General features: G+C 50.4%; 1 protein-coding gene across 9 annotated transcripts in view; it reads right to left on the minus strand.

Moving 5' to 3' along the window:
• CLEC16A (C-type lectin domain containing 16A) overlaps positions 1–22385 on the minus strand; it is a 196139-nt gene that overhangs the window by 19710 nt on the left and 154044 nt on the right. For 3 of the 9 annotated variants that reach the window (XM_072753859.1, XM_072753860.1, XM_072753857.1), the window contains exon 22: positions 2717–2865. The exons of the other annotated variants lie outside the window; for them this stretch is intronic. In XM_072753859.1, the coding sequence (XP_072609960.1) occupies positions 2852–2865 (14 nt within the window). In that variant the 3' untranslated portion in view covers positions 2717–2851. Of the gene's footprint in view, positions 1–2716; positions 2866–22385 lie in introns of those variants that run through there. 9 annotated transcript variants of the gene reach the window in all.

Genomic DNA, 22385 nt, shown 5'->3' on the forward strand with positions numbered 1-22385 from the left:
ATGCAACCACTTCTGGTTAAAAACAGGGGCAGCCCGGGTGGCTCAGCGGTTTAGCGCCGCCTTCAGCCCAGGGCCTGCCTGATCCTGGAGACCCAGGATCGAGTCCCATGTCAGGCTCCCTGCATGGAGCCTGCTGCTCCCTCTGCCTGTGTCTCTGCCTCTCTCTCTCTCTCTCTCTCTGTGTGTCTCTCATGAATAAATAAATAAAATCTTAAAAAAAAAAAAAAACAGAAGATATGAAAGTTAGCTGAACATCTGGGAATTCCATGGGGACCCTGCAGAGGGTCGAAGTGGAGAGAGCCCACTGGGCCTACTGCTCATCAGAGGGACTCTGCACACTCTTAAAGGGCACGAGTCTCGCCCTGCAGCCTCATCCCCTACAGATGCTCTTAAGTATGACTTGCTTCCAGGAAGGGTTTGAGGTGGCTTAGATTTTAAATCCCAAACCCACGTGCTACAAGGTACTGAGTACTGACAACACTGAAACATAAACGGAATGACAAGAGTCCAACAATGAAATATGGGTGGAAACTGAAAAATCACAGCAGAACAGCCTCCACAATGGGAAGCTGACATCACCATTTGGCTCTGTGCTTCCTGGGAGCCAAGACCCCAAGGAAAACTGTCCTGGGTGACCTCGCTCCCATGACACATTGGCTCACATGCACAGTTCCTGTCCCTACACCCTCTTGGACGACACAGCTGCTTGCCTGGGGATGGTGCCCCATTCTGGAAACATAATGCCATCTCACTGCACTCTTCAAACGTTTTTTTCTGAGCAGTGAAACTCTCATTTACACATGAGCTAAAAATGGAACTGTCCGGCTGCAGGGTACCCTACCAGGGGTGGGCTTGCCTGCTTGCCCGGATACCTCTGCAGATCTGACCTCTGAAAATCACAGAGACGGCAAGAAGGTACCTGGAAGGCTGAGGCCTACAAGCTGCAGACTCGGGCACCCCGGGGCTGGACCAGTAAGGTCGGTGAATGAGGAGGGACCCACATGAAGGATGGGCATCTGCTTTCCCTTATTTGGTTAGGACGTGGGCACTGAGAAATGCTTCCCTTCTGTCAGGACAATAAACATGGCACACGGACATTCAGCATCTGTGTCGGGGGACGGAAGGCACTGGTCACACGCCTGGAAGAGGCAGGAAAGCACAGCCTCCCCCCCACGCACCCCCCCCCCCCCCCCCCCGGGCCTCGCCTGACTACTCCTGTCTCCGAGCAAGAGTCTTCATGAGGCCACTGTTTCCTGTCCTGCAAGAGAAGCTGGATATCCGGATTTTATGTAAAAATTCCTGATTTTTAAAATCGTTGACAACTTAATTTCTATTCCACTTTCTAAACAAGAAGCAGGCCACCCCAGGCAGGCCAAACCCAGTGCATCTCTGGGCTGCGTGGGCCACGAGTGCCTGGCCTCTGTTCTGGGCTAAGACCAAGGTGTCAGTGTCCTGGCCTCGTGGCCAAGGACGTCTGAAATGGGTGACTCTGAGCCGTTTCAGTCTCCTGTGGCTGTGCTTCCGGGAAGCTCAGTTTTTAAGAGCTCTTTTAGGAAAAAGCTAAGACTGTAAAGCCAGGGCTGCCCATCTTAGCAAAAACCAACATTCATTTGTGCTCGTTCCCCACTGAAAAGCACAGAATGAAGCCCGCTGAGGACTGCTGATTCAGGAGAAGCAATCCAGGCATTTTTGACCTTCCCCAGTGCAAGTGAGGGCTATGGGGTGAGGATGCCCTGCTTGAGCTTGCCTTGCGTTGGCAAATTCACAGCACCCGCTGCAGCTCAGGTTTTCATGATGCATCGTTCGTGCTTTCTCCTTCGTGCTGCTGGGAAACAGTCAGAAATCAATATGCCTTGTGACCTCATGCACAGAACACAAGACAGCAAGTGTGCCGCGGCCTATCTCCCTTCAATGGCCCCTTCCCCGACGCTGCCCTTTGTCCTCCCACTGCAGTCAGCCGGGTTCTGGGTGGGACTGAGTTTGGAGCCTCAGCGTGGGGGGTGGGCTCTGGGCGGACTGCAGCCTATGGGATCTACAGGCCACACTACATGGACTTGGGAGGCTGGCTCTGAAGCCTGCCCCCCACAAGAGGACAGTGATGCCCAAGAGCAGTGGGGGCCGGGCACCACGGAGTTGGCGGCCACACCAGAAATGCCCTCAAATTACCCTCAACTCTTCAAAGAGCACGTGCATGGGAGGACGAGGAGGCAAGGTGCAGATTCAAGCCTCACAAGAGTGCACCCACGATGGGCGAGGCCAGGCCTGAGTGCTCACTCGGGCATCCTCCAAGCAATTCACACAAAAATGAAAGAATCTACCAACACAGGAGTACGGTTCAGAGCCCTATAGGCCAGCAGGACCCCTGGGAGGTCCCCCACAGTTCCTTCCCCTACTGCTATGACTCTGAGGTTTGGGTGAAGGTAGAAGGCTCTGGAATCTGCACAGAGACCCTTCCAGTTTCCCTTTCTGGTGAGTCACACGTGATGTCCTGTTTCAGGGGGATATGCACAAAACTCTGGGCCTTGGGAGCTGTCTATGGGCTTCCCCCTCAAGTGGCGATTGGAAGCGATTTCTGATTTTCTTCATGTGCACTTCCTATCCGGTCTAGGAGGCAAATCAGGCGCTTGGGAAACGGGGTGTTTCTAATATCTCCCTTGGCAGAGCCTGGGCAACCTCACCACAGATGACCCCTAGATCACTGACTGGCTGCACCTCGAAATGCTTAAAGGCTTTTATTTTTGGTTGCTTTTAAAGGGATAACATGTCCAACATACAAAAATAGCTGGGAACTTGCAGAATCTCTTAGCCTATAGCTCTTTATCCATGGACAAATCCTCTTGGATTTTAAGGACTATACTTGAAAACCTGCAGGAGAGAAAAAATGGGTCTTTCAGTATCTTGCTTCCTTTTTGCGCCATCTCTGTCCTGTCCCAGCTTTGCCCCTCCAAGTTTCTGCTCCTGGGTGGGGCCTGGCTGAGTGGGCTGCCACCCGCGGGAGAGCCAAGGCCTCTGTGTCCCCGTGAACGCCGGGGTGCATCTAGGCGGCGGGAACACCAGCACCTTGCTGTGCTGGCACCCTTGTGCTGCCCTGGATGTGGGGGTCACAGGTGGACTAGGTCTCTCAGAGGATCTCTTAGGATGGCATTACCTCACTCTGCATTTTTAAAACTGAAGGCTGCCAGGACTTGGGTGTAATTCCCGAGGCCCGGGCCCCTGCCTCGCCCAGCCCCTGCCCTTCCTGGTGGCATTACCGTCTATACATTAGTAAGCACAGAACTCCACAACAGTCTCTCAGGGAAGGCACTAGAAAGCTCAGCAGTGGCCATCTCGGCTGCCTCTCTACTGAGGCAGGACACAGGGCTGAAAGAGCAGTGAGAGGGAGGCGGGTTAGAGAGGGGTTACCGACCCCTGACTCCTGCAGTCCCAGCATCAAAGGGGGTGGAACCTGGGATGGGTCGGCTACAGCCTCACTTGCAAAGGACACTCCCCAAGGCTCTCGCCAGCCCTTGATCACATGGTCCTTTCTGGCAAGTTTCTCATCTCACCAGCCCTGCTCTGTGCTCTCAGGACACACTTACGGGTACACTAATCTTGTGTGTTCTACAAAGTGGTGGTGTGCAAAGGGGCCAGGGAATCAGTTCTGATCTTCTGCAGGAAGCATGTGCCCTAGGTGCACACTTAACAGGTTCCCGAAGCCAAGCTGTAGACCTGTGTCCTGGACTCAGGCTCTACAGTGTGGGGCGGTTAATTTCTGCACCTAGGCCACATCACTGAATTCTCTCTTACTGTGTGTTCCGATTAGGGTCAGGCCAGACCAAGAGATGATGACATCCTATTGCACGTCATAAAAAGACCTGGAGATACTATCTGGAACCACATGAGTCAGATAGAATCAGGGAGCATGTGTAGAGCCATACAAAGATTGCGATGGGGGCAGCCCGGGTGGCTCAGCGGTTTAGCACCGCCTTCAGTCCAAGGCCTGGTCCTAGAGACCCGGAATCGAGTCCTGCGTTGGGCTCCCTGCATGGAACCTGCTTCTCCCTCTGCCTGTGTCTCTGCTTCTCTCTCTCTCTCTGTGTCTCTCGTGAATAAATAAATAAAATCTTAAAAAGCAAAAAAAGATTGCGATGGGTGCTGGCCCAGAGCAAGTTTCAAAAGCCACAGCTGAGGTCCTCAAACAGACAGGACTTTGTCACCTTCTATCATGGCAGACCTGTGGGACATGGGAAATCAAGTGGTTGTATGCATGGCTCTGTCATCTATAAGGGGGAGCGGTGAGAAGGGCACATGCCCTTTGCCTCGGCAAAGGGGACAGGGTTTGTGAAGAAAGCGCCAGGGATCCAGCCACCCCACATGGGCATGTGACTGCAAGGGAACCATTCACCCTGCAAACCGGCATGTCCTCATGTGTCAAGGGGGTGACCAATGGCACACCTCCCAGGGCAGGGAGGCCCGAGGGAGTTGGTTTAGCTCAAGAGTACAGTCAGCACTAGCTGTCTGGGTTATTTACCTGGCATGTGTGGTACCTACAGCTTGGGTCCAATGAGGCAAGAACTGGGGGTTTTCATGTGTACGTGTCTTTATGCATGTGGGTATGTGGGAGAAGAAATGGCTCAGCTCTCTGGAGAAACTGCACAATGCAAAGCAAGATTCTTCCTCATATGAGTGGTTATGGCTGAAGGCCTTAGGAGTTAATAGAGCCAGATATCAAAGTTTAAGGGAATCATGTGCAAACAGTACACAAGGGGTGCCTGGGTGGCTCAGTCAGTTAAGTGTCCGACCCTTGATTTCAGAGTCATGAGTTCAAGCCTGGCCGTGAACTCCACGCTGGATGGGGAGCCTACTTAAAAATCAAACCAAACCACAGTATGTGAGAAGGTGGTGTTCTTGTTACTTGTTACGCCTGGCTCAAGGCATGCATGAATGGGTTCTGTCTCTGTTGGTTTCTTGGCTGGGGGGGAGGGTTGTGAACGCATTAGGTGGAGCCGAATGAAATCGTCCTTAAAGACGTGGGATAAACTCATGGAGGAAGGGGAGGCAACAGCTGGCTGGGCATCCCAACAGGTGGCTCTCCCTTGGTCTCCTTTTCTCTGTCCCCGTTGCCTCCTGTGTGTCTGTGTGTACCTCCGTGTGTCTGTGTGGGCTGTATACAAACACACATGCACTCCCCTCTCCAGTTTACTTATTTTTAAAAATTTTTCCCCCCTCTCCAGTTTAGATTCGTCTTTCCATTTCCAGAAGGCAACTGCTTCAACAAAATGCTTGGAAATGATCTTGGCACTGAAGGAGGTGTATGTCTTCTTGATGGAAACCCCCCGATAAGGGGGCTTGCAAGGCCTCAGAGGGGCTTCTTGGATGGGCCCTGTATGCTCTGCTTTCCCTTTGTGTTTCCTTGCAAATGCTAAGCTAATGTGTTCGACGCTGAAATCACCCGGCTGTTCTGCGTTTGTAGTTTTCACTTATTATGTTTTTTTAGTATTATTAATATTTCATCATAAAACTATTGATTTCCTTTAACTAAGAGACTCTAAAGTTTGCTGCATCCTTAAGCATGATTTTATTATGTCTTGGGGCCAAATGTTTTTTCCAACCCCCTCAAAGGTATGCTTTTCCTTTTATATAATGTGTGTCAAGAAGAAAAAAGGAATTGATTCACACAATTCTGCTTTACAGGCAATTTTTAAGGAACGTGTATCTAAGAGGGTAGACTGAATAGACCTTTGCTAAATGTGACCACGCATCTCTCTGTTAAGCCTTTTTATCTTTTAGAGGTTAGAACCAAAGCACAAAATTTATATTAAAATATGCAACAGTTCCAAAAAATATGTATATACATATATGATACTGTTCTAAGAGAAGCCAATATGGGACAATCGAGACAATTTCAGACATGACCTCAAAGCTTTTTAAAAACTCTCCATGAGCGCCCCATCAAAGTCTCGGTTTTCACCATTTTCCGTCTTTCTCTCTTTAAAAGCCAAGAGAAAGTAAGAAGACACACTGCTGGGTTGGGGTTGCCTCAAAGAGGCTCTGCTACCCTCCCAACCCGAAGCCCCGGGGTCAGAGGCTGGCCACAGAGATAGGCAAAGGGCGTCCAGTTTTACAGAACCTGTCCTGGCCCCGGGCAGTAACTGGCAAACCAAACGAAGAGCTCTGAAATGTTTAAATATTGAACATCCTTTTTCTCCTTCCTCCACATTTATTATTAACTCGGACCCGCATCACTGTGTACGTTGATCGTTGACTTCATTTCTTCCCAAGAATCCATGACCCGACGGACAATGCTAGGGGCTGCCGAGTGGGGGCGGGGGCTGCGATTTGGGTTTTTTTCCTTTCATACCCTCGCTGGAAATCCTTTACGGTCAGCTTGTTTTTAGAGCCATGAATTCCTGGAAACGTCTCAGCCTTTCAATGACCCCTGGCGCCCGAATGCAGATGATTAGTGCCCCAAATATTGACAGACTGGACTTTTTTCCCCTTCCCAACAAGGGAGCAGTGTCAGCGCGAGGCAGCACGGAGGATGCTGTGGCCACCGGACAAGTGAGGTTGTGCAAACATCATTCAGACAGGCGCTCTATTGTTTGGGACCGTGGTTCTGTTGGCTTTGCCCAGGTAGAAACAATGCCCGTTGTGCCAACATCAGAAGTGCCTGGTTTTTTGGTTTGGTTTCATTTTGAAAAATAAATCTGTCTATGGCTACCAGATGTCCTCTGCTTGGTTCTGACAGACAGGGAGGAGGCTGGTGGTGACCCGGCTCTGACATACGAAGTGCATCAGATGTCAGCAGCCTGGGCCAGCCGCCAGCAAACTCAGAGCCGGGCCCGGCGTCATTCCTCATGAAGAGGAACCTTCGGGTTTGGAAATAGAAACCTAAAAATCTTTCCAGAAGACAAGGCAGCACCGTTTCTTGGGAACAAGTCAGGGGGGCTAGTGTGGGCCATCCATTATGCCCAGGCAGAGCGCGGCTGCCCTCCTGTCAGAAGGAAGCTCCTCCGGACCCGCCAGCAGGGCAAGCTGGCTGTACGCATTTGCTTTTCCTGGGCTTTTATCTGTTCAAGTGAAATTGTCCCAAATGACCGGCCTACAGCTTCCACTTTCTTTTAAAAGATGGTACTACATTTGAGATCGATGTTTTCCCCTGAAATGCTGGCTAAATTTATCCTTCCCTGCATCCTGCTCTCCGGTCTCTGCGCTAAGCTGGCGAGCAGCGCTGGCCTGGCCTTGCTGAGTGAAGCGTCTGTCTTGCAACACTTGCTCCTCGCTGGGAGGACCCGAGCACCTAGCCCCTGCCTGTCCTTTTGTTCACCACAAGCACCAAAACCCCAGTTCTCTTAAAGATGTCTCCTCTGTCTCATTCTCTGAGGTCCCCATGAAGTAAGCCCCAGCTGCCGGGGCTCTTTACCTGCCCTCAGCTTCCATCACCTACCCTGAAAAGCCATCAGGTTGGCTGGCTCTGAACGGCTCCTGAGAACCCCCTCCCTGGCCGGCCCCTGCCCCCCAGAGTGGCTGAGTGCTCATTATTCGACTGCCTTTCGAAGTAGTGGGATGATGTAGCGGCTGTGGGCTTTGCAAACTGGACTAAACCAGAGAACTTACTTCTGCCTCCTGGTCTTGCTTGGCAAGCTGCCCTGTGAGTGAAATTTCACTGATTGATTTAATGCCTGATGCCCAGAAAGCCCAGTATTTCTGAAATCTTTATTCGTATATGCGGTTGCAAGAGAACATGCCCTAAACAGACACTTTGAGCTACGGCTTCTATTTTGCTGTTAACCTGTGGACTCTCTTTTTGGCAGGAATAAGAGACAAAATAAAATGAGGCTGGGTAGAAAGCATGCACGTGCCCATGCCGGCAGGCACGTGCACACACACCGTGGGGAGGAGTTCTGCCTTGAAGCACTGGAGAGCCCCACTGAACGAAAGTGGGGGTACAGGTGTGGCCATCCCCCTGGACGTCCCCCACCCTACTCTACTTCCTGGAAAGCAGCCTGGCAAGGTTCTATCAAGAGCTTTAGATATGGCATTCTTGTTGACCTTAAGAAATAGTTTCCAAAGGAGTAACTGGAAACATGGAAAAAGATTCCTGTGTAAGGATATTCATCATAGGTGATGCAAAGTGCAGCAGAAACAATGTTAAGCAGCCAATGTAAGTGGTTTGGCTAGTAAATTTCAGCTGAACTTCAGACTGTTAAGAGCTGAATAGTGTCTCCCCAAAATTCTAATGCTGAAGTAACCCGCTAGTACCTCAGAATATACCTTTATTTGGAAACAAGGTCATTCTGCAGATGTAAGGAGCTGAGATGAGGTCATCAGGGGTGGGCCCTAATCCAGGGTCAGTGGTGTCCTTATATAAAGGGGAAAGGTGGGCCCATGGCGTGCAAAGGGGGAGCTCCATCTGAAGATGAAGGCATAGATCAGAGTGACGCTTGTACAAGCCAAGGAACCCCAAGACTGCCAGCAAAGTACCAGACCCTAGTAGAGAGAGGTATGGCTTCTCCCGGCCTCCTTCAGAAAGAACCAACCTTCCAACACCACGGCTTCTAGATTCGAGAGACGATACATTCTTGTCTAGGCCACTACTTCTCCAGCACTTTGTGACGGCAGGTGGGAGAGGCAATACTCAGACCACGGACTTCTAGGCAGCCATTGGTAACGAAGTATAGGAAGAGGTATTTTGCAGCACGGGGACGTGCTTCTGACGTGACAGCAATGTTGGGATAAGCAAAACCCCACAGCCCAGCAGCTCTGAGCTGCACGTGTGCACAGAAAGGTGCATCCGAGGATGTCCAACTCTGTGCTAGCCTGGGACAGTGAAAACCTAGAAACGATCAAATGCCCAGCCAAAGACACCCCATGCACCCATGCTATGGAATACTGCACCACCATGAAATGGAAGGAGTGAAATCTGTACCTGTTCACACAAAGATTTTTACTCACAGTGGTGAAAATTAAGCTGCAGAAATGTATTTGGAATTAGAATTCTGTTTAGGTTTAAAAAGTCGCGGGGGGGGGGGGGCAGCCCAAACCATAAGACAATTACAGATTCAGGACTCCTTCTCCTAAACCCTTGAGGCTAGACGTGTTTTAGAAATTAGAGTCTTTAAGGCTTTAAAGGCCATGTGGCTGACACACATACTAAGTCACACCCTCAGCCTATCTCTGACAGCTAAAACCCCAAATATTGCATTTCTGCAGGAAAAACACATGCATACATTCACAATAAATGGCATCTGTGATTCTTATAAACACCTTACAAATAGATCGAGGCAGTTTCTGCCACCAAGTGAGTTATGAAAAATCCTTTGGTTTTCAGTGCTGTCTGGATTTCAGAATTGCAGAGAACGGGCTGTGGTCCCATCCTGTCTGCTGCTTATGGGCACAGATAGAAAGCAATGGCATGCAGAAGGATCTGGAAGGAGAGAAGCCAAACTGTGGGGTGTCTGGGGAGGGGTGGGAGTAGGAAAGAGTACTCAAAGGGGACTTAAGGGGAACTTAAGTCCCATTTCGAAAGCTTTTTTTTTTTTTTAACTTTTCTAAAAGAAGAATCAACTCATGTATTTCTTGGACAGCTAAAAATTAGGGAAAAAAGAAGACACAGATGAAAAGAAAGCAGAAATATTAACAATGCTTTTCTCTGCTGTGGGAGGATTGTGGTGATGCTTTCCTTCTTGCACTTTTACAGTTTCTATTGATAAGTTTCTACATTCGGGTAAGAGTACACACAGATGAACAGAGCAGGCCCGTGGTGACGGCGGGACAGCTGACTGCTGACCGGTCCCGTCCCTCCCTGTCATCGGCAGCTCATCCCCCAGGGCCTTGGTGACCTTGCAGGCCGGCTCCCAGACTTGCTGCCACCGCTACCCCCGGGGCTGCTCCTGCTCTGAGACTCAGCGTGCCTCCATCACCATGAGATATGGCCTCTTCCCGGGGCACTACTCGCACACTGGCCACTTTGATTCATCATCTCTCTTACTCTCTCTCTGTCCTTTATTCTTCTGGCCTCATTGGCCTTTGATTGCTTTTCGGGAGTTTATCATATTGAACTTTTATCCCTTTCCAGGAAACCCTATTCTTTTTTTCTCTTCCCTTTCACAATTAATAAATAATCGTGAGAGCACTTATTTGGACAGAAGCACATCCTGCCTTCTAAACAGAACGGCTGGAGTGTTTCTTTGGGGCTCCTCTGGGCCTGTGAAGGGCACATCACCTGTCGCAGAGAAAGAGCATTTCAGTCTGTCACCGTGCTGCAGGGACGGGGGTGGGATGGGGTGGGTTTGGGGTGGTGGGATCAGTGCTGTTCTCCTTAGGTGAGCGGCTCCCGACTCTCCAGGACCTCTGTGCTTTCCCAGCCATCCTCTAAGGAGGGGCCAGCCAGGGTGGGTGCTGGCTGGGGGTACTGAGCGCTGGGGTAGGGACAGGGAAACAGAAGTTCAGTGTAAGAGTGTGGGCTTTGGGAGCAGACAGATGGGTTCAAATCCCAGCCTGCTACTGCTGGCCTGTGTTGCCCTGAGCCTCGGTTTCCCTGGGAATAATATGGAGGAAGTCATCCCTGGCTTACACACTGTTGTGAGGACTTAGCATGGGGACTGATAGGTAGCAACTGGCTGATAAAACAGCAGCAAGCACTGCTAAGTGGTAGCTCCAGCCGCAGCTCTGAGCACTTATCTCCAGACATCCTTCACCGGTTTCTACCAGGCAAAAAGAGGAGCACAAATGACCCTAATCATCTCCAAGAAGTAACGTGGAGCCTTTGGGATCACTTTTTTTTTTTTTTTGAAGTCACTGGAGTGAGCTGGGCAGAGTGGCTGCCCGCGTCACCTACCAGCACCAGGGAGGGACCCCCGGAGCAACAGACAAAAACTAATCTGTTTTTGTCTCACATCCACAACACAAATCGTCTGCCACCTCAGAAGTTTTCAACAAATGCTCAAAGCAGTGATTTTAATACCTACTTTCTTTCCCAGAAGCCTCGCTTCTGAGGTCAGACCACAATCAAAAGAGATTTCTGGAAAGGTATGAAATGCAAACTTATCTCATAATTTACAGGAAAGGAAAGGGAACGGGAGACTATTTTACCAGTAAGAACAGAGTCTTCTCTTCAAAGTCAAAAATAAATGGAAAAAAGGCAAATTTTGGGGAAGAGGAAGGGTGCCAGGTAAGTCTGCACTGCATCAAGGTTTCCAGATTATTCCTGTGTTGCGCGTTCCAATTTTTTCCCCCCACATCTGGACTACTTTAAGGAAAATGCTGCATAAATCGGACTATTTTATGATCAAAATAGGATACAAATGAGATAATCCAGTCTTTAGAAAAAGATGACAGCTTTGTAACAGGCTGACTAGTTTAGAACTGTTTTTAAACATACCACAGCTTTTGGGGCACCTAGGTGGCTCAGTCAGTTAAGCATCTGCCTTCTGCTCAGGTCATGATCCTGGGGTCCTGGCATAGAGCCCCGAGTTGAGCTCCCTGTTCAGCAGGTGGTTTGCTTCTCCCTCTGCCTATCTCCCTTCCACTGCTCATGTGCACTTTCTCTCTCTCTCTCAAATAAATAAAATCTTAAACAACAACAACAACAACATACAACAGCTTTCTCAAGATATACTTCACACACTATGTAATCTACACAATTTAAAGGTACAATCCCATGGTTTCTAGTCTATTCACAGAATTATGCATCCATCACTACAGTTAATTTTAGAACACTTTCGTCCTCCTTCTCATTAGTGCGATTATAACTTGTAGCAGGGGTTACAAACACATTTATCCCCAATCATATGAACGAGGCTGCAAGCTGGCCTTTTAAAAAACCTTCCACTCCAGATTCTGACATTTGTTCTCCTGCGTGTGGTGTAAAACATCTCATTCTTCATGTCAGGCCGGAGTCCATGAACTTCTATTCCAAAAGATTCATCAGAAATATGTCCTGGGGCAAATTCTTCCCTCCAGGCTCTGTTCACATGGGAAGAGACTTGGGTCATTGCTGGGAGTGAACCCAGCCAATTATTGGGCTGAACCCCTTCCTAGGAAATAGGCCTGGGCTCTGTGCCCCACTTATCTGGTCAGAGCGGAAAGTGACAAAAAAGGGGAATTCTGTGCACAAACTGGTGGAGGTTATCACCTGGACAGCAATGTTTTCATTCTTTGGGGATATGGGCAGCCTGCAGGCCCAGGCATCAACAGCTCTCCTGTCAGGGATGGATTCCTGCCCAGCTTTGCTCCTCCACTTCCTCCCAGGCCAACAACCCTTCCTCAGAGATGCTTTCCTGGTCTCCCTGTCCAGGTCAGATCCCTCTATTGCATACTATCCCAGGTCTCAGCTAGTTCCTTCACCGGGTCCCAGGTGAAGTTCCTAGTTCCTAGGACCCTGATCATGGTTCATATCTCTGGAATCCACAGTACCTGGGGGCTCCAAAGAGACTAGTCTGTTCAGCATACACTCTGAGTCCACAATGAACAATGTCTTACACGTAAAGGGGGTACTGAAGATTTGTTGGTTCCATTCGTCTATCAATCTTTCTTCCTGTACAATCACCCACCCATCCATCTATCTACCCACCCATTCACCCATCCTTTAACCTACCCATCCATCTATCTACTCACTCATCCAATACTTTCCAAGTACCACCTATATGGCAAACCTCCCAATGCAGCTCCAGGAGTTGGACATTTAGCAGGAAACAAGACAGTGTCTGCTCTCTTGGAGCATACAGTTCAAAAATGGGAAGGGGAAGGACAGGGATTGGGTGGGCAGAAAGTGGAGAAACAGAAAATGTTGGTAAGAAACCAATGTTATGAAGAGAACTGAGCAGGGCAGGAACATCTGGAGTGCCGGGAGTGGGGCAGGGCTGTGGGTTACACATGATGGTCAGGAAGAGCAGAGACAGAGAGGTCTGACAAACAACCCTAAGGCAGTGAGGACAGAGCCACGCAGGTACCTGGGATGAGAGTGCTCGGTGTAGGGGCTAGGAGGCAGGCACACTGGGTCATGTCAAGGCTCAGCTGGGGGCTTCTGTTGTTGCCCTGGAGTTGGCCAGGGAGATAGTGGAAAGACATGAGGTCTTGAGGGTCTAGACTGTGGAATCTTGGGGGCCCCTGTAAGGAATGTGACTTTTATTCTGAGTGAAAGGGAAGCCAGTGACACATTTAAGCAGAAGACACACATAATCTAACTTATACCTGAAAAGGATCTTTTTAGCTACCGTGTTGGGAACAGACTGAAGAGGCTAGGGAGTCAGGGTAGGGGGTGGGTGGAAGTTGGCAGGGTGATGGGGACGATTCTGAAGGCCAAGGTCAGGAGTCAGCAAACAACATCCTGCAGGCCAAATCCCAAAAGCCTGCATCAGGCCTGTTTTTTCCAAGTGACATTTTACTGGATGGGGCCAGGCCTGCTGATTTACATATTATCCAAGGCTGTTTGGCTACAATGGTAGAGTGAGACTATGACAAGGACCACATGACCAGCAAAGCCTAAAATATTGACTACTGGGCCCTTTAAGAAAAGTGAGACAATCCCAGCCTAGGAGATGGGGTACAGTGCTGGGAGAGACTGGGATCCTGACTACATTTCCCAGGTGTGCTAAAAGGCAGGGAGAGCTCTGGCCCTGCGGTGGACAAGCGCTCTGATTTCCAGCTGCTCTGTGTGAGAGCTGGTTTTCAGCTACTGCTTCTTTCCAGCTAAGTGTAAGTCATTAGATCCCATGGGCAGCCCAGCCTGGGGCCGACGTCTGTGAGCGACTACCTTCTTGCTGCCAGCCCAGTGTGTGGTCAGTTTAGATGGAAGCCTTCCTGTCCCAAACTGAAGCCATCAGCAGCTCCCATGGGCTCCTTGATGAAGTCCAAGACAGTCACCCGTGCATGAGAGACTGTTCCCACACGTCTCATCTCTTGCTGCCTCCTGCCCTGCATACCTCAGGCTGCTTGCAGAACCCACACACATACCATGCTTTCCATAGCCTAGAGCCTGCCATCTGCCCAGCATGCCCCATGTTTAACCCAACCTATCCATCAAGACCTCCTTCTGGAGCCTTCCTCGCCCTCCAATTCTGGTTGGGCTGGCCTCCCTGTCCTGGGCTACTACATTACAGCAAGAATCAAACCATGTAGAATAGTGTGTTGGGTGTGGTCTTCCCCAGGACACCATGAACTCCTGAAAGGTGAGGCCCACCCAGAACCTTCTACTCTCCAGTTCCTGGCAGAATGTGATGCAGAGCCCATGATAGGTGTCCTAGAAGCACATTGAGCACTGGTCTCTCCCGAAATGGGGTCCAGGGCACCAGATATATCTTCCCCCAAACCCTGAACATCCCTAAGGAACAGCTGCTCTGATGGAGGAGAGAGCCTGTCTGACCACACCTCCAGCTCACCAAGCTCTCAATCCATCTCTGGGCTACAGCTGACACAGCTGGTCACAGGGGCGCATCAGATCTCTGGAGAAGGGACCTCAGTCAGTCATGCTGGGCCCTGTGTTGTACAAGGCAATGGTAGGAGCATGGTGAAGATTTGTGGATTAAAGAAATGACAATCAGGCCACAACATTTGACCCCAGTGGTCACCCAGACTCTCTTCTTAAGCCACCTAAGGGAAATTCAGTGAGATCTCTTCATCTCTAACAGTGTTCTCAAGACTGGATGGCCTCTAGAATGAGCCAGGGAACTTCAAAAAACACCGACGACCCTCTCCTCATTCTGATTTAACTAGCCTATTCTGGGCTTTTCAAATGCTCTCAAGGTGATTCTAGAAATGCATAGCCAGAGCACGGAGGGCCACAGGCAGGGTTGGGTTGGTTCAGCCCAGGGCCTCAGAATGGGAAAGATCTTGCATGGGCCAGGATTCCTCTTCCCCCAGGAAACTATGAGGACAGGTCCCACAGGATCCTCTGGCTGACGGAAGGGGTCCTAGTTGACTGCCTTTCTGACCACCCAGTTGGCCATCTCACAGTTGACATGGAGCTACTGGACAGGGCCACCTGCTTGCAGGAGCAAGGAGATGACCCCAAGGCCTCTCCGAGCCGAGCAGATCCTATCGCCTACAGCAACAGGTGAATGAGGCCACTCTCCAGGCCGAGGCTGGAGGGACACCCCCGGACACTGCCCAGCACACTTGGTCCCTTGACTCCTTGGGGGTAGCACTGTTGTGCCTTGTTTGGATGGGGTTCTGACCAGGGCTCAGGGATGTGCTTACTCTAAGGAGGATGAAGTGGGGTTGGAAGTCATCTGCACGAGGCGTTTGCTGGAAAAAAGCCATGTGCCAGGGATAGGAGACACCTGCAAAGTGCAGTGTTAGGGCTTCTAGCTGTTTGCAAATTGGAGGTCAGTAACTCAGAAGAGTAATTATCACCCCATGGGCTTGTTAGTTATGGGGTGCTGATCCTTCTGGGGGGCCTCTGAGCTGTATCAGTGATAAGAGAAGATGGGGAATAAGGGTAAGAACACAGAGAGGGAGGCTGGCAAGAGCATGGGCCAGGTCTATGCAGAACAGGACACAGGAGTTGCTGACTCACTGTGTAAGTCTAGGTAAGTTCCTTAACCACCCTGGGCCTCAGGAAACTTCAAATGCAACATGAGCAGAGGTCTGCCTCTCTCCAGGCAGGTTCAGAAGGCGAGATAATGAATCCGTGGAACATACTTGGTACAGAACTTGAAGCACAGAAGATGGCCCATCGATGGGAGCAACATCACTGTCACAGTGATGGGGAACCAGGGAGCCTGCCCCTGTGGCAGTGACAGGGAGCCTGCCCTCTCGCTCTGTGCTCAGCTTCCTTACACATGGTGTCCCTGGCCTGGAACACCTTGTCCCCTCCCATCCAGTTGGCTGCACTGAGTCCTCCCACTGTCAGCTGACACCACCTCTGTAGGGAAGCCTCCCTGATCCCCGCTGGAGAAGACCAGATTCCCCATTATTAGCTAATCACTGGTTGGTACAATTATATGAATAATGTTATTTCTACCAGATTGCAAGCTCCATGTGGCAGGGCCATGAGTGTCTGGTTTGCTCCTAGTTGTCGCCTCAAACCCAAGCCCAGCCCCTGCCACACAACAGATGCTGAATACGTGTATGCTAACCTAAAGACTGAATAAAAGGATGAACTGCATGGATTTCCACAGAAGCCCATCTTTGTGGAGCCATGACGACAACAAGCTCACATCAATGAAGAGCTTAACTACATGCCCTAGAACCTCCCAGAAAGTTTCTAAATTCACTTCTGACCAGTAGACCTTAAATCTTCACTGCAGAGGCTTCTGTGCTTAGCTGGCACATCAGTATTTCCCACTGCAGGTCAGTGCTTTATTATTATTATTACAATTTTTTTTTTTTTAAAGTGTTCTGGCTGAGAGCCAGCCCAGGCTGCAAAAAGTAGGAGAAAAAGCTGTTGATACATCACACCTAGTGGGCAGATGTCAACTAGCCTGGAAAGCCTAGACAACCACTTAGTGCCACCGCCACGCACAGGAATCTCGGGCCTGATTTATCAGTGTGCTCTGGCAAGCATGCTCAGAAAACCCTTCTTGGCCCAGGAGCGAGGCTGGGCTCAGGAACCACGTACGTGTAAGGGGCTGCGGTTGAGATTACGGTGTCCCAGCTACCAAATATGGCTCCACCAGGGCAAAACTAAGAATTTCCTCAGGACCCCAGGCCCTGAGGAGGACCCCAGGACACAGGACTGGGCAGACTGTGGGGTCTGGGAGGAGTGGGTTTCAGCAGCACCACCGATGACTATGTGACCTGGGACAAGTTACTTAACCTCTCTGTGCCTGAGACTTCTCAACTGTTAGGTGGGGATAGTAACAGGGCCTTCCTCCCCAGGCTGTTGTAACCTGGATGGTGGAGATACTTAGCCAGACTGACGAGCTTCAGAAAACGCTCTTTAGTGGTAGGCGAGCCACTAGACATTTCAACCTCATAACAGCTCGAGGGGTAGAGTGCAAAGTACACCAGGGCTTCCCGGAGGTATGGCCTGGCTGGTCACCTCCAGGACCTCAGCTTCCCTCTCCCCATGGCATTATTGAGAGGATGAATGTGGAATGCTCTGCTGACCCTGAGGGGCTACATGAGGATGAGCATGTAAGGGGACAGTGCCATCCTTAGGAGCACATCTGTCACAACCAGGCAACCTGCATGCAAACCCATCACTGACTGCGCTAACCAAGGGTGCACCCACCCTGCCCCGGCTCTCAGCTTCTGATGGCCCCATCTGGCCCCTGCACTGCTGTCTCCAATCCACTCCCCACCCAATGGCACAAGGATTTCAGACAAACACGGATCAGGCCTGTACTCCCCGGCTTGAAGTCCGGAGGGTTCAGGATGAAATCCACATCTCCCCCTAGCCTGCCACTCCCGCCTGAGCTATCTTCTTCTCTATCTACCTCCCCTCACTCCCCACATTCTAGCAGCATCGGGCCTCTAGGCGGTCCCCTGTCCCCCCAGTAACTTCTGGCACAGTGGACACCCCATTTCTAGGTCTGCTTCTGCCACCCAGGCTGCCAGCTGGACGAGGGCTGGGAACGGAGCTGCAGGAGGTACTCTGCGCACTTGCCGGAAGAATGCACAATGGCTGAGGTGACGCTGGCTTTGGTGGCTCTCGCAGGGTAGGTGCCCAGAAGTCCCCTTGACTGGCAGAGCCCAAGAGCACCAGCTAGAACACTTGAGAGTGGCCTAGAGGAGCTGGCCAGCTGCCCCATAAGGGGCTAGAGTTCCAGCCACGAGGCTGAAGTGTTGGCCTACTACCCCCAAGGTCGACCTGGGCAGGCTGCTGCAGCCCTCTAGGCCCTGGCTCCCTCTTCTCCAACATCAGAGACTGATACTGGGATGTTGTGGGACCCCTTACAGGGGGCTGGCCCAGGGCTAAGCTCCTGCCTTTGGGAGGTAGGCTCTATCATACAGAAGAAGAAATGAGGCTCAGGGGCCTTTCAGAACTTTCCCGACAACACATAGTTGTCAATAGGTAGGTGCTGAAAAAGCTAGGTGGGCTAACTCCAGGGCGCGTGCCCCTAACCTCCTCACAGTGAGAGCTCCCTGGCAGGGCGGTAGCATGGTTTAAACAGCATGGTGGCATAGTTCTGGTATACAGCAGATCCCAAATGTTGGTAGCATGTAAGCTGCTTGAGGCTGTGGGTATCCCAGTAGGCACGAAAGGCGCCTCTGCTGACCCAGTGGGGACACAAGTCGGTGCAGGGTATTTCTGCATCTGCTCTGAGGTGGAGTGAAGAGGTCAGAGAGGGGACAACGAGCAGGCCATGCCTCCACCACATGCAGGCATTGTTTTAGGAGGCCAGGACGCTGCTCTGAGCTGTTGGATGCTTTCCTTGGGCATCAGGCTGGAAATCTGTTTTTGTTTTGTTTTTAAAAAGCATTTTTTCAGAATGCCCAAGATTTTATAAAATGTCAACTATCCCAGAACATTATCCAGGATACTAAAGGTAGGGGTGGGAGGCTCATTCCATCAACATGGACTCTTCCCACCATTGGACTGACCCCATGATTTAGGAGGACCTGTTCCATCTGGGAGGCTGGCGTGTGCATTGTACCCAGCACCTGAGGCCCAACTGTCAGCCTGTGAAGTCAACATACTCAGAAAGCCACAACAAAGGACTATTTGATCTCAGAAGCTCCAAAGAGCCCTTAAGTCAACTTAGCAAGAAAGGAAAGAACACTGAACAAGAGATAACCTTCTTCTCAGGAAACAGGTAGAAGCATTACAAAGAGCAGGAGTTTGAAACCACGCTCAACCTCTCTGGGACCTTGGGGAGGGCTCTGCATCTCAGTCTTGCTTGCCCCAGTTGCAAGAGTGGGGTTAGTGACATGACAGTTTTTACACACTTCTCTATTTTACATAAAGCAACTTGCTTATTACCTAGCAAGCACATAGCAGGCATTCAATACATGGAACTTTCATCCTGCAGCTTTACAGAGTCTGTGAAGCTAGAAGCATACCACATATGGTATGCACCTGAATTTTTACCAAACTTGCAACTGTTTTCAGAGGAGCCATTGCAGATCACAGCTCAAACTTCGTATTTCGTGCAGTTGAAGCATCTACTGCCCAAATCATGGAGTGATTTCAGGGACTTGAGTTCACGGCAGGCAGCAATGGAAACAAAGTCAAACAATTCATCAGCCCCGATTTGACGGGCTCTGGGATCTCTTTTTGCAATTACTCTGAGGCTTAAGGAGCAGACTGTTTAAGTGTGAAGAGATGTCACAAGACAGCCATTCCTGCCACAGTGGGATAATATTGACTTTTGGCCCTCTGGGAATCTGAGATGTTGAACAAATAATAATACTCTGTATGTGTTTCTGGAGACAAGCACATTCATACAAAATGCCATAGCTGGACAGCCACGAATACAGAAGGCTGTACTGAGTCATGGGATGCTGGCTACAGAGAGAAAAGAATCGAAGACAGTCCTAACTCCAGTGGAGATGCCAGGAGGTAGGAGGAGAACCTACGGGGGGTTACATCATGCCATTATGCCCTGTCTGCAATGACAAGCCACGTGGAGGGCAGGCCAGCCCTTGGAGGCCCCACGCCCACTCCTGGGAACCTTTCCAGGCCTCACAGCTCCTGGTGGCCTCCTGGACAGAACAACATCTGCAGGAATGAAGATTTTGCTGGCTCAGAAGTTGGGATCGTCAAAATGCCCTTGGTAGCCACATGCACACAGAAGGTCCAGAGAGAAAGGGAGACTCCTTGATGTTTTGCCTTAAACTAGCCCTGGGAACCTCCCTCTTCCTCTACCCACATACTTCATTGGCCACCAAGTCCTGTTAGGGCCACAGCCCCAGATATTTCTGGACTCGCTTCATGGTTACTTACTCCAGGGAAATCCTTGCGCAACGGTGTGCAGAGCACTCATTATTTGTTAAGGACAAGAAATTGGCCATGACCTGAACGTCCATCAGTGGGGGACTGGCTAAATAAACAGTGGTTTGCCCACATGACAGACTGCTCAGCAGCAATAAAAATGAAAGTGGAGACTCATGTAAACTAATAGAAAAAAAAATCCAAGACATAAGAGTGAAAACGACGTTCGCTTGTGTGAAAAAATACAAAGGCCATGCAACACGGTAGTACAAGCCTAGTAGGTACATACACAGAGAAAGGTATGGAAGGGGGTGCACCGAGGTGAGAAGGGAGTAGCTCTGTGGAGAGACCGCTTCTCACCCCTACTGTGCAGGTGTGGCACGCCAATGGGTGGGCAGAGAGGGCCTTCTGTCTCTGCCGCCCGTGCCCTTCCGGATTCCAGTGAGGAAAAGCCCAAGTCCCCTGACTCCTCATTCCTTGGCCTTAGCACCTCCAAGGGCTTCCTATAGCTCCCAGGGTACAGTTTAACTCCTCAGCAGGCTGCAAGCCCCCAGCCACTGGGACCCCAACCAGCATTGTGGCCTGTCTCCCTGCCACTGCCCTACCCAGGCCACGCCACCAAGTGTCGCCTGCTCCCTCAGGCCTTTTGCATGTGCTATTCTTGCCACACCCACCTCTTTGCTCTGCACAACCTGTTCGTGTGCCCCTTTCCCCTATCCAGTCCCATGTGCTGGGCATGCCATTATTTGACTCGTAAAGAAACCTCAGGAAACAGTTGCTACACGTGCCCTTACTTTCCTGACCCTCTTGGGGGTATTTGTCACAGAACTTCCTTGGAACTTTTAAGGTTTCTCTGAAAAAAAATACCAGTTCTTTCATCTCCTGTCCTCTTCAGTTTTTCTCCCTGGCCCTTAGGAGCTGCCTTGCTTCGAAGAGGCCACAAAGGAATGGCTTAAAGGAAAGAAATGTGTGGAGGACCCAATGACTAATGCCTCTCTGGGAACACGCAGCACCAGCACCACTATTGTGTCCCATGCCTGGCTTCTGCTCTGGTTCTGGCCACTCCTAGGGGGTCCTCATGAGTTAACAATTCCTCCTTATAGCTGTCTGCACACTCAGCAGGGCCACTTAGTTGGCATCTCATTCTCTGGGATCCCGAGGCAGGCACTAGGGATGGGTTCCTGGGAAGTGGTAAAGGGCTTCTCAAACCCAGTTCTAGGGGACCCTGGGGTTCCTTGAGCTATTTCAGAGATATTTTAAGGGGAAAAAAAAAAATCAAATCAGGGTGGTCTTTTTCCAATTCACAGATAAAATGAAAGGTTAGGCTCTTCTCTGTTTCTGGGTTTTATCCCACGAATGAGCCTTTGATCCTTGCCATTCGCTATCACTTGTCTGTTAATGAGAGGCTGTCGGTCGGTGGTAGGACAGATGACTCAGCAGCAAAAAATAAACATCTATAGGAAAAGGCTCATAAAGTTTATTCAAATAGTTTTATGGATTCTTCCTTTGGTCGCAGACACTTGTATCCACAGAATACAGTCATGTTCTCTAACTGATTTCCATGCTCCTGGCTCACACTATGGGATGGAGCACAATAGCTCATAGGGTTCCCAGAGCACACCTGACTCCCAGGTGTTTTGCCACTGAATAATCTTCAGCACTGAAGACATGGGTGTGGGGAGTAGGCCAGGTGCTCCCCTTGCCTGGGCTGAGGTTCCCTGGTCCACAGACTGAGGAGTGGCACCAGCCTCCCAGGGCTGTCGCGGGGTTCTGTGGGCACGGCCCAGCGCAGGCAGACAGGAAGCACGGATGGTAGTTGGTATCTCAGGGAGCGGGCCTGTGCTGGGCTGGGGCCATAGGGCAGATTTCTGCTCTTCTCTGGCTCTGCCTGTAGGAGCTACGGGGCCTCAGGCACGTTCCAGAACCAAAGTCTTCATGGCCCTCTGGCAGGAGGCAAAACCTACCCAGGTGTTTTATCAGCACCCGATGCAAAGTCTTTCTAAATGAGCAAATCTGTACAACGGTGGTGTGTCTTTGTTATTTACAGCAGAAGGTGCTGCTGGATGATTAACTTTGTGCAAACTGTTTTAACACGTAGAAAGGGAACCTATTATTTAGGGTCCCGAGGGTCAGCCCTGACTAATCAGTGACAATAAAAAATACCAAGAGCCTAACCTTTGCTTTACACTGCACACACATGAGGTGTCCTGCTAGGCACTTATGTGGATTAACTCCCATCATGCTCAAGACAGCCTAATGAGGTGGGTGACATTTTCATCCCTGCTATTTTTTCTTTTTAATTGTGGTAAAATACCCATAACATAAAAGTTGCCATCTTAACTATTTTTTTTTTTTAGTGTATAGTTTAGTAGTGTTCAGCACATTCCCAGTTCCTCTGTGGATAAACAGGCGCAGGGCGTAAGCCGAGTGGCCCAAGGCCACATAATGAGTAGAAGGTAGAGCCACGTCTTGAACCCTGATGCTCTAGTGCTATGTGACGCCACTCCCCTCTGCTGACTCTCACCTGAGCAAACATCATTGCTGAGAAAAGATACCCATGAGGGACGAACAGAAAGCATGATGGGAA

Source organism: Vulpes vulpes, chromosome 3, assembly GCF_048418805.1.
Source record: "Vulpes vulpes isolate BD-2025 chromosome 3, VulVul3, whole genome shotgun sequence".
Classification (NCBI taxonomy): domain Eukaryota; kingdom Metazoa; phylum Chordata; class Mammalia; order Carnivora; family Canidae; genus Vulpes; species Vulpes vulpes.